Below are 16,364 nucleotides of genomic sequence, written 5' to 3' on the forward strand. Positions count from 1 at the left end.
TCGGGGGAGGTGGGCAATGGGCTGCAAACCCTGGAGGCAACAGGCAGTGGTGGCTCCTGCGCAGAAGCTACGTGCTATGACTTTAACGTGGTATGAAGACGGTGCTAGCCTGATGACGTGCTAAATAATAGGGTTTTAATAGCGTGTAGATTTTCACATCCTCAGTGACATTGTAATACTCGGTGTGGATAATATAGTCACTTTGCCGAGAGACATGCTCTTCCCTCCTTTCTCATCGATACATACACAATGGGCCATCTGTTAATGAGCTGTTATGGTCGGAGAAGGAAACCTATTCTGGTGTTCTTTTCAAAAATAGGCAACTCATAGTAACCTCAAGAAAGGACCTATCCATAGGAAACAAAGTGGCAGCAGTTGCCAAAGACACCTATCTGAATAGCAGGTGCTGCTGGTGCTAAAAAAAAATTAAAAAATTATGCAAGCAGGTTATTACCTATCGAGATACATGAGGGACTTCTGCACAAAAGAGGAGAAACACAGTAACATTGGCAGAACAGTCTGGGAAAAAAGACTGCGACTATTTTATATTAATAGTGCCTAAATCAAGATCCATCAGCTCCAGAAAATGTTGTAAGGTACCATGTGAATATGTGGGAAATGATACGCCCCACTGGGAAGGCTGTCAGGAATTGGGGCGGAAGCTGAATCTCTGCTGTTCCTAAGAACTGAGCTCAGAAGGAGCGCAGATGTATACGTCCGTGGACACCAGCTGTGCGTTAAGCCTGGGCCATGGCTTTAAACTATTTTGCCTCCTGAGCTTAAACTCTCAAATTAGGTGCTGCTTTCTTAAGCCAGCCAGATGAGACAGATGCTGCAGCTGGTCTGGGTATGTTGTACCTGGCCAAAGGCTTTGTTGGGTCCACCACCCTCGTTCTTGGGTCATTTGAAGACTGCCTTTGAAATTCCTGCTATTCTCTGCTGTTACCACCCGTGTTTCCCCTTGGACAGCTTACCCAATACTCAGCTTCCACTTCAAGTTCTCAAGCTATAAAGAAATGCTAAGTCTCTGTAGAGTTTTAAATTATTCTATGTTGTCAGGTAGCTGGAAAAAAAAAACCTGGCTCTGGTAATACAAAAGATAATGAGACCTACTTTTCTGATTTGCTTTAAAAACCAACAACAAACAAGCAAACCCCAAACAAAAATCCCCAACCCCCCAAAAAACCCAGAGAAAAAATACACCCCCCACCTCCCCAAAAACATAGCTACCAACACTTGTAGCAATTTTTAAATTAACAAATGCCATGTAACCCCAGGTCTGTCCCCCCCCAATTCCTTGCACAATTTTTGTTACCCTTGATAATGTTTGTTAGTTGTCATACTTCCTTGCAGCCTCTCCCCACGTTGCTTATTGCATAATAAGGACCTTTGAGGTCTGCCTTTGTTTTGGTAGCTGAAGCACCTGAAGCTGCAGAGGTCGTACGAAAACTGCTAACAGCATTTATCTGACATTCTGGGACTTAATTTTAACTACCCAGGGTTTGTTTGCAATGTGCCTTCGCTGTTTGCATACAGCGGGCCTAAGCTTGTACTGCTAATTTGGAGAGAAGCTCTTCACACCAACAGACTCATCAGATCAGAGCCCAGATCTGTGATCTGAGTCACACATGTATTGTGATCAGGCTGTTGGGTACCTTGTCCAAAAGGAGTGTGATTCAATATGCTTCAAAGTATGGTAGATGTTTGGGGAGAAGAGTGGAGAATCTGTTTCTAAATGGCTCTACAAAATAGTGTAAAAATTAAATGATGAAGTTGTGAATTAGGTGATGCTAAAGCATCGGTAGCAGCCGCTGTGGGTGGGTGGAGGGCTATAGCAAGCCTACGGTGCTGTCCGTCTGCGAGAGCAGAAGCCTGTCCAGAGCAGAAGGACTCAATGGCAACCGCGGCAGCCAAGAAGCGTGACCCCTTCAGCCCACTTTGGGGAATGCATGAGGAACCTGTGGGGTCACAGGAAAATAAATGGGTAAGAACAAAGTTCCCAAACAGCAAATGCTCCATGCTGGGGTGGTGGGGTAAGTTCTTGGGTAAGAACTATAAGCATTTCGGAGAAAAGTCTGTGTCTGTTTGGTAGTTGTGTCATTTTGGCCTAGCTGTGAGCTTTTAGTATTTCTTCACCATGTAACGCAGCATTCTGCTGGAGGTAGCTGAGCGTGCTGTGCATGAGCTGGTACCAGTAGAGGCCGCAGAGCGGTGCTGCAGAGGTGCCCAGTCCCAGGGCCCGGAGCAGCGGTGGTGTGGCCGGTGCCCCGGCTGGCTGGCCCTGGCCCTGGGCACCTTCTTGCTTGGAATCGCAGCTCTGAGCTGGTGCTGCGCTGCCTGGTGTCCCTGTGCTCCTGCTGCCTAATCCCTGAACGCGGTTCCGTAGAAGAAATGGGTTTAACTTGGGATTTGGTGGTCTCGCAGCACTCTTACCCCCCCCATAACAGGTCAGGCTGTCTGCCGAGAGCAGCTCGGCGCCGCACAGGGGAGCGAGAGGAGCGCCAGCCATGCGAGGGGTCACCGCGAACGTGGTGGCACATCAGACCCCAAAGAAAAGCAAGGGACAGTAAATCTCGGAAAGATTCCAATAAAACATGTTAAACTAACTTGGGGGTTGCAGCCGTATAAGAAAATTCTATCATATAGCTGGAGATGAATTTCTAGAGGTATCTGAGATTGCCAGAACAAAAGGAGATAGTTGCTCAATTTTGAGGAATAAATCAGTGGGCCCTCATGTTTGTTGGTTTTGGTTTGTTTTTATTGCTCTTCATGTCCCTTCTCTGGCTTATGTGCTCTGTGTGAACAGAAGAGAGTAATTCCTGACATAGTGGGGCTGGGGGAGCACACAGACCAAGAAATTGCATATTCTTCATGTTCTTCAGGCAGCAGGATGTGTGTAAACCTCCTGTCACCAACCGATCTTTTAGATCCAGCTGCAGACATGATTTTTTTCCGAACCAACATGTACCGTTTGTTGTAGCCTTTATTTGGGAATTAAATTAGGTAAGGTTTACTTTCCTACAGAGACATGAAGCAAAACATGGGAGTTTTCTCGTTGCCAGAGAAAAGAAGCTGCTGCTTGTAGTGGATCTTCTGATAACTAGAGTTTGACAGATCTATTACTGATGGCAGTGTCTGAGGAGGGGAGAGGAAGGACACTGCTTCAGTGGTGGCAGTACCAAGTGGGACTGTTTTGTATTCTATTAAGTAAGGATTTAATCTCTGACAGAGAAGAGCATCCTCTTAGTTTGATTTGTTTTGATTGGCAGTGAATTCCAATCTTGTAAAAATTTAGATTAATGGATTCTTTTATCTATACTTTACTTGTGGAGAAAAAGAATATTGAGGATTTCTTCTAGAGATATGCTGACTTGTCCAAAAGTAAAGGGAGTAATTTACAGGCAGGGACAACTGAGGATTTCACTCTTTACATTGCAGTGCATTTGCTTCAACTTAAATATATCCTTTAACATATTACATCAGCTTATGTTACACTGACAGTGACAAATTCCTAAGGCAATAGAATATATAATGTTTTAAGTCAACTTCTGAAACCAGGGCACAGTGAGCATACCCATAAATGTTGAGTTTTGCATAGTTATTTTTGTTGGCAGATTTCTCACTTTCTTTAAAAACTAGCTCACGCAGTATAGGGTCAGATCCCAGCCCTACATCTTCCTGTAGGCGCTTCCATGGGCTCAGTCCTCGCACGGCGAGAAAGAGTCTTACTGGAGGTGTTGCCTATTTAAATGATTGAAGGCTGTAGACATTGATTTTAATCAAGACTTCAATATTACTCAAAATGTTCTAAAAAGTAATTTCCTAGTTACATTTTTAAAGATCACGTTGAATGTTCCTAGAGATTAAAATTATATCAGGGTAGAAATTCAGGATAAAACTGCTGTATGTAAATGATTCTCAAAATGCAGGGTAAGTGGAAATTACGGCATCTCTTGGTGTTAAGGGCTGGATGCATTCATCTGTCAAAATAAATACTAGCTGTATTACTAGCTGTATTAACTCTGGATGCTTAATGAGTTGATAACAGAAGAACGAACTATCTTTTATTACCTTAATTTTTCCCTTGGTACTCAATGGTATGTTTTGCTTTTGCTGGCTCAGGTACAGTAATTGTTGAAAAACACTGTATAACACTGTATAAATTAAAGCGTGGGAGTTCACACTTTCCGGTTTTTTTAAGTCTCATTACTCTGCTGTTGGCTTTCCAGTGGCTGTTGAGGAATTGATGTTTTCAGAATGTATACTTTTACAAATCAAAGTAAAATAAGCTATATATTTGGCATATGCCATGAGACGTGTCCTTTGGCGATATGACTAAATATGACTTCTTTGGCATGACTGTCTAAATAGATTAGAATAGTTGAGAGTAGGGTAGTTTGATGGACGGATATCCTTATGGCTCCTTTGATGAGGCCTTCTGTGCATCAAATGCTGAATGTCTTTTTAATGCATGCTGTTGGAGCTGTGCAAGAGAGTGGTGAAAGAAAGCCAGTGTGCCTAGATACAGTCACCGTAAAGTTGTTTTGAGAATGCGGAAACGTTTTGGACCGTATTTTGCTTTTTCATCCATGTGTATAATTGACGAGACCAGAGAGGTGGCTGGGGTTCCCCTCAGTAAATGTGTCTATACCTTAGGTTTTTTGGAGCACTCATTTAGGATAACAACAGAGGGATCGGAGACAAAGTCATTTCAGTCTGCAGAGGAATCACACAAGTTATTTCTCTTTGGTTTTCCATTTCACACATTAAGTCCTTGTTTGATTGTCATGCTGAGTAAACCAGTGGTTGAGTTTTGCCTGACTTGTGTTAAAATCACCAAGTTTTGCCTAGCTTCAGTCCAAGACTGTAAAGCAGATCAGGCTCAATCAAAAGTTGAGTCTGTCCGCTTGAGAAGTTCATGAATGTTTGTCAGAACTCATCTGTCATTTTTGCGTAATGTTACAAAAATCCTGAACGCTCATAATACTTGTGTATCACTTTTACTTCTGGTTAAGTTTATGTAAAAGAGCTTGTGATATTCTCTAAAATTTTCACAGTATTTTCTGTGGATTATTTTGAATACGTGAACTTTTCAATTTTCATATAGTAACGTAATTAGGATGTCATATGGATGCTTTAGTGCTCTTGTATTTCCATGCATGCTCCTGATATAAGATGATTTTCGTTGTTAAACATTTATTTGATAAACATTTCGTGCATAATGAAATGCTACTGATCCTTTTGGTTCAGTATAGGTCTTTGTAGTATAGAGGGAAAAAATAAGAGTTAAGATAATTGATGGAAATTTTGTTTTCTTGATTATAGATTCCTCCTTAGAAGATTTTGTTTGCTCAGGAGCTATATACAAATGCTGTGGACTTTAATGTTGCTATTGACTATCACCCCTACCTTCTTGCTACTTGCCAAACCACTGTACAAACATAAAAAATGGTTTATGTTTCCTTGTCTGAAAGCTCTTCTATAGGTACTGTAGGTTGTTAAGGCTTACAACACTGTAGCACAAAGGAAAAAATGAAATTCCCATTCTTTTCTTTGTGATATTTTTTTTTTTAAATATTAATTAGCTATTGTGGAATAATTGCTGGAGGTGACCTAGAAATTAAATTTATATTCACATTTTAAGGAAAGGTACAGCATTGAAGAAACTTTCAGGGTGGAGTGTGGCAGATATGCAAGGGATCCATCCCGCAGAAGTTCCCTAGGCAACCTTAGATGTTGGCCACACCAGGGAGCTTGATGTGCTGACTCTAAGAGAAACTACACCGAGGGTGGAGCGGAGTGAAGACACAGCGGCCAGGCTCTGTGATAAGGCGGGAGCTGGAAGGTACTATGGAACTGATAAGCTGCATATTTACTACCCTGGGCCAACAGTCTGTCATTTTTTGACAAAATACTATCCTTTGGGTGAACTTTGCTCATTATCATCTCATTATAATACCCAAACACACCTCCATCCCAAAAGCTACCCGCCTCCAAGGTGCAACCACCCCTCACTGAGCTTGCGCTCTGAATTTTCCTAGTCTATACCTTTAAAAGCAAAGCGAGAAAACTTTACACCAATTACAACAAAGGTATGTATGACTAGAGTCACTCAAGCTCCACCTGAAAAGTAAAAAATAGTATAAAATGTCTTAAGAGAGGAGGGCTGTCAGGGAAGAGACCATCGCAGACCACCTCTGACACCTGGGATCAGTCGACGGGCTGAGCCTCTCTTTCTCCCCACAGGGATGCCTTTGGGTAAGATTCGAACACTTGGTTATACCGAGTGCTCCCCTGGGAAACTTAGAAATCTCTACAGAGTTGTTTTATAACAACGCATTTGTAACCAGGCTATATTACTCATATTCTTGGTATTTGCACATGCTTTGTAGGCAGTAATTTTATCACCGGCAATCCAAAAGAACTTGTGCATCTGTTGCTTCAATGAACTGCACTATTTGCTGATGTAGCCGTGAGAGTTCTCATTGAACATGACCAAATTCCTTAAGTGTGGCCACGCTAGTTCATGGAACGTGACTAGGCTGAAGGTGTCTGGTGTTATTAGTGCATCCGTACTCGTGATAGTGCAATATACTGAACGTGACTGGACTTGTAACACCGAATTGGGCATCACTCCCAATCTAAGCCCAGCTGCCCCCAGCCCCTCCGGTATCTGAGGACAAGCTGGAGTGCAAGGGGGTTTATTTTCTGCCAAATTACTTTGCCCTTTAATGCAACAGCTATGTAACTCAAATTCAAAATGCAGAAAATCTATTGTCATTATCATATGCACATACAATGTAAATAATAAGATACTAGAAATGATACAAAATATTTTCTTCTATATAATATGTCTTATCTGTTTGGTGCTAGAGAGCCAGTTACAAAATACTGTTGTTTCTACTTCTAGCTTTTACTGAAGTTTTTAAGATTAAAAAAAAAGCTTAAAAAATTAGGAAAATGTCCAGAAAAGAAAAACTGGAATTAAATAAGTGGATGTAAAAAACCACACAAGCATCAGATAGCGTCAGAAAAAGGGACAGTTAAGAATTCATGGGCTTGTGTATAAAATTAGATTCTGGGTCAGTGCAAGTCAAGAGAATTTAGTCTCAATAAAGTCATAGATGCAACCGAAATGACAAGACTTGGAGTAAATGGTTTGTAACCCATGTCATCACATTTTGGTGCCTTGGTGTAAAGGCCAGAAAGGGCTGTACTGCGTAACAATGAAGAGAGAACAAAGGGTAGCCTTTTAGGAGTAGAACACCTCCAAGAAAGTACTGCCTGCAAAATAATGAAGAAAGTTAATTTCTATGAGAGAAGGTCATTCTGATGATTTCCACCTTTGCTTTACCAGCAGAGGTTTTTTTCATGCAATAAACTAATGTCTGTAAGCTAAAATGAATGGAGTAATATGCAGAAGGTGATGTCCTTTTACAAAAGACTTTGAATGACTTCCAGATGCCACTGCCAATACAAGTCACAATCAAAATGACCCTATAGGTAACGGTAGTAAATTTTCACAGAAAGGTGCCCTGAAGCAAATGGGTATTTCAGCCAATAAGTCTGATGTTTGATCTTTCTGTATCAAGTGCTCCACTTTTGGCACGTGTATTCATCTCTAAGGAGCTACAGTCCTTTACTGAAAATATTAAAATAATTTAAGACGCAGGAAAAGCAGCGTGGTGCGGTATGGATGATGAGCCAAGCTGGCAATGGCTTGGGAAGCATGGGGAAAAGGAGGGTGAGACCTAGTGTATAGGATCTGGATGATGAGCTTGTGGGGTTAACTTCATCTGTACTGGATCCAGGTGCAATACTACGTGTACTTTCATGCTAAGAAGGATTTCTTTTTTTCTGTATAGGGTTCAGCAGAAAGACACATGAATGCCAAATTCAGAGTTAATATGATTTATTGCTGTAGGAAGCAGCGTGCTCCAGCACTTGTACGTAAGATGGATGAGGCAGGGTGTGCGTCTTCTCTAAAACACGCATTGCCTTTTTGTACGGCTGCACTTGTCCCATCCAAGAAAAGGTTTTCAGGAGCACGGAGCCACTGCCTCTGTTGAGTCGTAAGAAGAGTCGTAAAAAGTAGGAGGAAAGTCACTTGGCCTAAACTTACCTCCATGCTGACACAGATTTTTGAAAACTGGTTTGGGATTATCCACACTTGGTAAGAGAGCACCGGGAAGGTCAAACGCCATTGTAGAAGTCCGGTGGACTGTACGCTGGGCTCTCAGCATTGCTGTTTTGTTCTGTGTCATTTCATTAAGGATCGTTGCACCTGCTACTAATTGCAATGTAGGTCATTAATAATGGAAGAGTTTTCAAAATCTAATTTATTTCTCATGTTTCTGTGTGTTCGAACAATGGCTATAGATTAATCAGGTTGCAGAATCAATTTGTGAGCTATTTATTCTCTTCACTTATTAACTGTTTTAAAAATCTTTTCTGTTTAAATGTTCCTTCATTGTGTATTGATCCGTGTGTGGTTAAAATAACAAAACTGAGTTGTTCCTAGACAGATTCCAGTTGACTTTACCTTCAAGGTCTCGCTTCTTTTTATTTACAAATGTGATAAGTGTTGTACGGATGTAGAAGACGACATAGTTTGTGCCCTCAAGAAACAGTAGAAACAAAACCGTGCATGTACAGGAGGAATAAAGTTGGTGATTGGTACATAGCTTGCTACTCCCGCATGTGTTTGATTGTTGGATGAAAGGTAAAAATGTGTAGTTTTGTGTGGTACTTGTGAACAAGGATTTTTAGGAGTGATTAGGATTACTGGAGCGGTTCTCCGGCGTGCTGCAGTGTCTGCACTCGAGACCTGGCAGGGTCGTCGTCTTTGTTTAAAACAACTTTGAAATCCCACTCAGACAGGATTCTTTTATACCTACTGCTGTTACTAGTAACAGCTACGAATAACTGAATGTCAGTAAAGGAAGATGCTTTTCCCTATACAGACGCATACATATTCCCTGCCCCAGTTTTGTTTACTTTCTGCATTATCTGCAGTTTGTGTCTTCTCAGTTGCAATGTTTTCCCAGCGTGTTTCCCTGTTGTTTGTGGGGGTATTTCACACCGCATCAAGTGAAGAAATGTTTAAAAATGGGGAAATGCAATTTTTATTCCACAAAAAAACCCCCACAAGTGTGGTAACTGTTGGTGCATTTAGTTTATTAAGAATGCATTTAATTCATTAAAAAGAAACAAACTGCAAGTTGCCAGTGTCAGCTCTGTAAGCCTGTGAAAATAACTTTACCTGATAATGCTGTATGGTAACTGCTGATGACTACATAATGTTTCAATCTCTTTTAGGATCAGAGTCACGCGCAAGTTTCCCAGTATCGCCAGGACCACTCTCTGATTATGAGATCTATTGTCCATATGACTGATGCTGCTCACTCGGGAATTATGCCTCCTTCTCAGCTAACCACCATTAACCAGTCTCAGCTAAGTGCGCAGCTGGGGCTAAATTTAGGAGGCACTAATTTGCCACACACTTCTCCCTCCCCTCCTGCAAGTAAATCAGCCACTCCTTCCCCATCCAGCTCTATAAATGAAGAAGATGCAGATGAATCAAATAGAGTAAGTTATGCCATGCATTGTAGTGAGTAAACTTTACATGGCTCTGTGCTGTATTTTCATGGATGTGGCAGTATCATCTCAGCTGCAATGTGGTCATATAAAATACAAATGTTACAGTATAGTGGAATATGATTCATTTGCTCTTTAGCTTCTTTACTTAAGAAGCTTTCATAATACCTCCATAATAATAAATCTAAGAATATATATACACATATTTGGTCTAATACGTTTATAATTAATTTCAGATTTTATAGATCTGGTGAATCTCTTTACTTGTCAACTTTGGACAGTTTTGTCAGTTCAGTATTCTCTGGAGTCATATGAAACATAGATGTATTTAGATAGAAATAAATTAAGTGTTGTTGTAACTGAAAGTTTAGTTAATTTACATTTTGCTTTAAATAAATCTGTTATAAAAGGAAAATTTTATTAACAAAATAAAGCACAAATGCTGTTATAGCAGTATATTTAAAGGGCCTAATTTAGACTGTTCCATGAAAGGTTTTCTCATTAAGTTAATGGAAATTGTGCATATGGAAGGATCATTGTACAGGATCCTCAAAATACCGAAGTAAAATGACTGTCATAGAGGTACATTTAGAGCCACTTTATCCCCTTGTTGCAATAATCTGTGCAGAGTTCAACCAAAGAGGGTGCAGGACGGAGGAGCACCCAGGGACCGGAGTTACTGGGATCCCGGTGTGCTGCTCTGGGAGGTCCCCATCCCAGGGCAAGAGGGAGGCGTAGGTGCAGGGCCGGTGCCTAGCAATGGCGCAGAGCCTCCGGCGCTACTGCACCGGCACCTGACCCAGCACGAGGAGCGGTGGAGGTGGGTGGTGGACACAGCGGGTGTTCGCTGCAGGTGGATAGAAACTGCAGAGTTGCTATTGCTTTTTGCCTGAAGGGTGGGCTTTTTAACCCCTGACCCACGTCTAAGTTGGCAGTCTAAGTCTGGGAATCAGGAAATGCCTCCAAGCTCTTTTCTTCTGAGTCCCTGCTGCTGAAATTACATCTTAATGGAAAAGCATAGATTGCCTATTCAAAATATATTCTAGATTAAATCTTAAGGTTTTTTAATACAAATTAGCATTGGGGTGTATTTTTTCAGGTCAAACTCATAGGATTTGACTCTCTGAGCCATGCTTACAATGAGTCGTAACTATTCATGCATTTAGTTCCAGCAGATCTGATGAGATTAAGCTGAGAATAAGTACTATTTGGTAGGAGAAAGGCTGGCACAACAGGACTCTCCATAAAGTTGCCTACATAGTAGCTTTATCCATATATTATTAAGGCAGTCAACATTTTTTCAGAATTAATCTGACTTGTTTCATGGATATATTGACTGTTCTCGTTATTACTGGGTTTTAGGCCACTGGAGAAAAGAGAGCTGCCCCGGATTCTGGCAAGAAGCCCAAGACTCCAAAGAAGAAGAAAAAGAAAGATCCCAATGAGCCACAAAAGCCAGTGTCAGCATATGCCCTTTTCTTCAGGGATACACAAGCTGCAATTAAAGGGCAGAACCCGAACGCAACATTTGGAGAGGTTTCAAAAATAGTGGCATCTATGTGGGACAGTTTAGGAGAAGAACAAAAACAGGTAAAAAATTGGTGCAGGGTTGTCTCACACGAAGTAAAATAGTAATCCTTTTAAAAAAAATCCTCCTACCTCTGCTCTGAGTGGACCATGCTTTTTGCTGATGTAGACCTCTTACTCTGTACAGCTACACTGATTTTTGAACTTGCTGAAGACCTGGCATCTAAAAAGCATTTTGTTTTAAGAGTCAATAGGTAGTATTAAATGGCTGTATTTGCCTTTAAATGTTAAAGGGCAGTTTGTAAAAAAGCTCAGGTGATACTGTCCTAGAGTCCTGTTAAGACCATCTTTTGATGATTCCTATTTCAAAGCTCTTGTTTCCTGTTAATCAGAAGTTAGAAGAGAAAAGGGGAAGGTGCAGCACATTTACCATTTTCCTTTGATCTGCCTTATGAATTTGTTACAAAGCATGTTGATTTCCAACCTTTGAAGCCAATCTTCTGTGCCTCATTACAACGTCATGTGCGAAATGTTATCTCCAACTCAAACTTGGTACAGAATGATGAGTTTTGTTCTTCCTTGAGGGTTATTCTTCTTTCTATACACATGTAACTCCTACGCCCGGATTGAATGAAAAAAAAAAAATCCTTTGAGGCTGTTTGCCTGTTGATACTCCATTCAGCTCCCAGTAACAGTTAATGGAAGCTGTGATGGAAGAGTAGATTCCCATATAGGACATCTTCTGGCAAGACGTGAATGATACTTGTTTATGAAATACATTTGAAAGCTTTTAGTCTGATCTAACAGGTGATGGTGAGCATGATTTAAAGGTGAACTTTAAATTTACCGATGATTAAAAATACAGATTAATTCAATTTTGCCTAACTGTTCTTGTTTAACTCAATGGGATTTTCTCATACTGGTTTTGGGGAAAGTGAATTGTCCAAGCTCTATGAACCACCTTTTCTAAAGGTATAAAGTTTTTTTTATAAGTAGTTCAAATATGTGTTTAAAAAAAATATTGCCTGGGCATTTTTTGCAATTTTATACTGCTGCAGATACTTTTTAGCATCTGAAATACTCAGTGTTCTAATATCCCTGTTACTTAGAGTCATAAAAATATCATTTCCTGGGGAGGTAAAGTGTGCATAGGTAGTCTTGTCAAGCAGTTGGCTGCTGTAGCAGCTTTTTCTATTCACGATAAATCAACATAAACTGTGGTGCCAGTCTAGCGAGTAGACCTGAAAGTCTGTAACCAGCTGCAAGAATATTTAGATCTTTCAGGGAAGAAACAGCACATCTAACAGTAGAGTGTTTTCAGGTATTTTGGTCTGTGTGTTCTGTTTCTTTGCAAGTGATTTTGAGAGCATTCTGGCATACACATCTTAATAATTGACGTTGGTGAAATTGTGGTCTCTTTTAATAGGTATATAAAAGAAAAACTGAAGCTGCCAAAAAAGAATACCTAAAGGCACTTGCTGCCTATAGAGCAAGCCTTGTTTCTAAGGTAAGCCTAATAATGCCTTCAATGTAATGCAAGTTAGCTTTTGGCAGTGGTGTTTAAATACGGGGGGGGGTGTGTGGTGTTACACAAAATGAAAGTAGAATCCTAGGATTTTTGTAATACAGCTCTGCAAGGTGTTGTGCTGCTGCTTCTTGAACCCTGCTTAGTCTCTGCAAAAAAAAAGTCATCTCTCTAATGGTCCAGTAATGATGACCAAGCAATAGCTTTGTAAATGTACATCTTCCTTTATCTATGGAGGCAGAATAATGCACTTCACTACAAAAGTAAAATTCAGTCATATACTGACCTTTTGACATTAACATTTGCAAGCTATTAGCAGAGTTTTGTTTTTCCTCAAGTGCTACTTCTCGAAAGACAGACTTGTTTTGCGTGGAGCTGGAGAGCAGTTATTGTATGACAAAGCTTAAGTATTTCTTGCAGGTGAGGGAAAAACAAAAATGCGTGGTGGCTCTGAATTTGGAGAGTACTTACAAATGGACTAGTTGGCAGTGAGCCATATGGAGTATTTTGGCGGATCCCGAGTTAAAATAAAACTTGTGAAGAAAACAAAGCTCTGCTGTCTTATTTGAGAATTTACCTTTTTAACCGGCAGCACTACACTGGTTGTGGATCTGTTGCATCTGAATACCATAAATGGAAATATATAGCCATCTATAACATGGGTAAAAATTAATCAAGGTGGTTATTTCTCTTAATAGTATTTCATAAAGATCAATTACAAAAAGATCTTTGATCACAAGAAAGCAACAGAAGAAAGTGATGATATCTAACTCCTGAGAATACTTATTTGAATGTACAACTGCAGAGCATTAGTAAATCACACAGAAAGTTGCTGTGTATTTTAATTAATGCTTAGAAATACAACAGCAGAAATTAGACACATGCGTTCCTGAACGCTGGAAGATTTCTACTCCTTGTGTTGAGAAGCTGTGTTTTTCTGTTGTCTCTAGGACTTAGATAATGCTCTCAAAGCCTTTAGTATCACAACGCTAAGTTCAGTGGCAGCTGGAATTGTAAATATCTTTGAGGGAATTTACTTTGTCAATCCTAAGTTCCCTTTTCAAAAACATCAGAAATCATATTTTCTCCCCAAATCCATGGGACCTGGGCTGCCGAGTCACGTGTGGGAAGACTGTGAGTGGAAATTACACCTGAAGTCCAGAATTCATCTCCCACAACTTCAGCCATCCTTGCTGTAGCTTTTCCATCTGAAGTTGTTGCTGAGAGTGGGGATGGAATAGACACTTCTGCAGTACAATTTGACAAATTCTAAAGTAAACGTCTATAATGTGTCAGTTAATTGTGCTGGCAGAGACTTTTTCTCTCCATTGCCGTCATATAGGGATTCTAGGCAACTATTCCACATCTTGTGTACAATGCAGATGTGTGAAACTGAGAGACGAATCCTACCTTTGGTGCTTAAATAGATCTCATTTAAATAGACACAATATATTTAAATATACCTAATAAAACTATGCCTTCAAAGGCACCAGAACGCCTCATTTATTGCAGTAGGCCTCCTTGGACTGTAGTTTTCCTGCAGGCGTGTCTCATCAGAAACGTGCAGGGCACTGGAAGCAAGCAGGATTCCCTAAGCAGGGCACCCCGCTGATGCAACTGTGCGGCTTCCAGAGTATTCAGTTGGGTGCCTTGGCAATGTTCCCTTAGACTTTTGTCTGATGTAGATACCTGGGACTTGATGCCTTAGATGCGAAGAACTGCAGCAAGCAAATTAAAAACGTTGTTTGAGAAGTTTCATTGTTTGAACACTACTCTTGGGCCATGATAATGGGTGCAGGGGGATATGCTTCTGCTCAGATTTGTCTCCCAAAGAGCAGGGGTTTTTTGAAAACATAACTATAGAAAGTGTTAGGCCCTTCTTAGCTCTTTCAGCCACACGATGTATGTGGCATCTGTGACTTTCTGGTGCTGAACAAGGGCACGAGTTAGTTTTCTGTCCAAGTAAGAACTGGAGGTACCATGTACAGAGACAGATGAAGAGGTGATGTAACGGATCGGTGGATCAGTGATCTTTTTCAGATCGCCGATTGATCTATTCTGATAGAAAACAAAAGATGAAAAAGTCTCCCTGAGTAGCTGTGATTGTTATTTCCATGTAAACAGTAACAATATTTTTTCTGTTACGGATACAATGAATTTCTTTTCCAAACACAGGCTGCTGCGGAATCTGCTGAGGCCCAGACAATTCGTTCTGTTCAGCAAACGTTGGCATCTACAAATTTGTCTTCCTCCCTTATTCTGAATACTTCTCTTTCTCAACACGCAACAGTATCGGCATCTCCTCAAACTCTTCAACAGTCCCTTCCCAGAGCAATTGCTCCAAAACCTTTAACCATGAGACTGCCGATGAATCAGATTGTAGCTTCTGTTACCATTGCACCAAACATGCCAACAAACATTGCAGCTCCCTTGATAAGCTCTATGGGAACAAACATGGTGGCAACACCGTCTTCATCTCAAGTCAGTCCCTCAATGCAAAGCCAGCAGCAGCAGATTCAGCAGCTCCAGCAGCAACAGATGCAGCAGATGCAACAGCAGCAACTACATCAGCATCAAATGCATCAGCAAATACACCAACAAATGCAACAGCAGCATTTTCAGCACCACATGCAACAACATTTGCAGCAGCAGCAGCATCTTCAGCAGCAAATTAATCAACAGCAAATGCAACAACAACTGCAGCACATACAGCTTCAGCAAATGCAGCAGCAGCAAATGCAGCATATGCAACACCAGTCACAGCCTTCTCCTCAGCAGCATTCTCCGGTAGCCTCTCAGATCACTTCTCCCATCCCTGCCATTGGGAGCCCTCAGCCAGCACCTCAGCAGCACCAGTCACAAATACAATCTCAGACACAGACTCAAGTATTATCACAGGTCAGTATTTTCTGAAGATAAATGATCTTGCAACATAGCTTTGTGTTGATGGAGGGGGTAGGGGTAAACCATATTTGGCTGAAAACTGTAAATTGTTGATGGTAGTTATGCAGGGATGCATAACAGATCAAATGATCCTCTAAAGTGTCTATTAGATAGGCAATAAAGAACTACAATGTAGCTGTGTATCATCTTTTAGCTGACTATAAATCATTTTTTTTTTTTTTAAAAAAAAGCTGTGCTCTTTTTCATGTGATGCCTTTTTAATTTATTTAAGCTTTACCTACAATATGTGAATCAAATGGCCTAATAAATACCTGGACCTTATGACTGCAAAATGGCCTTTCAGAGTTATAGGATATAACCCTTCTTTCTCTAGAAGTGAATAATGCACTTCAAGGCAGTATGAACTCATGAAGCCCTTAAAGCACAGTTGTAACTACCTGTAAAATGATGATTGGATTTCATACAATCATACTTTTATGACATGAGTTAGTTGATGGCATTTTTTGTCATGAAAAAATAGAGTAAATCACAGATTTTTGCCAAAGCTCTTATTTTTTTTCTCTCCTAAATGTCTTCAGAAAAACAAATGCAAGTATCTGAACTTAAATGTTTGACCCAACCTTTCACTTCATTTCTCCAAACAAACCTGCCATAGTTTGTAAGAAAATATATATTGACATTTACCCTCTTACGTTAATTCCAGTTGAAGAACAAATGTGAATATTATATTCTGTGTCGAAGTGATGAGTTTCAGATTTAATACACTGTATTTTTAAAAGGGAAATGCACTTAAATAAAACTGTTATTACAG

General features: G+C 40.4%; 1 protein-coding gene across 2 annotated transcripts in view; it reads left to right on the forward strand.

Moving 5' to 3' along the window:
* The window catches only part of TOX3 (TOX high mobility group box family member 3), a 77,260-nt gene extending 61,698 nt beyond the window's left edge, over positions 1–15,562 (forward strand). For both annotated transcript variants that reach the window (XM_059824822.1, XM_059824824.1), the window contains exons 4-7: positions 9,319–9,588; positions 10,960–11,187; positions 12,551–12,631; positions 14,825–15,562. In XM_059824822.1, the coding sequence (XP_059680805.1) occupies positions 9,319–9,588; positions 10,960–11,187; positions 12,551–12,631; positions 14,825–15,562 (1,317 nt within the window). The remainder of the gene's footprint in view (positions 1–9,318; positions 9,589–10,959; positions 11,188–12,550; positions 12,632–14,824) is intronic.
* The last annotated feature ends 802 nt before the right edge of the window (positions 15,563–16,364 follow it).

Source organism: Gavia stellata, chromosome 15, assembly GCF_030936135.1.
Source record: "Gavia stellata isolate bGavSte3 chromosome 15, bGavSte3.hap2, whole genome shotgun sequence".
Lineage (NCBI taxonomy): Eukaryota > Metazoa > Chordata > Aves > Gaviiformes > Gaviidae > Gavia > Gavia stellata.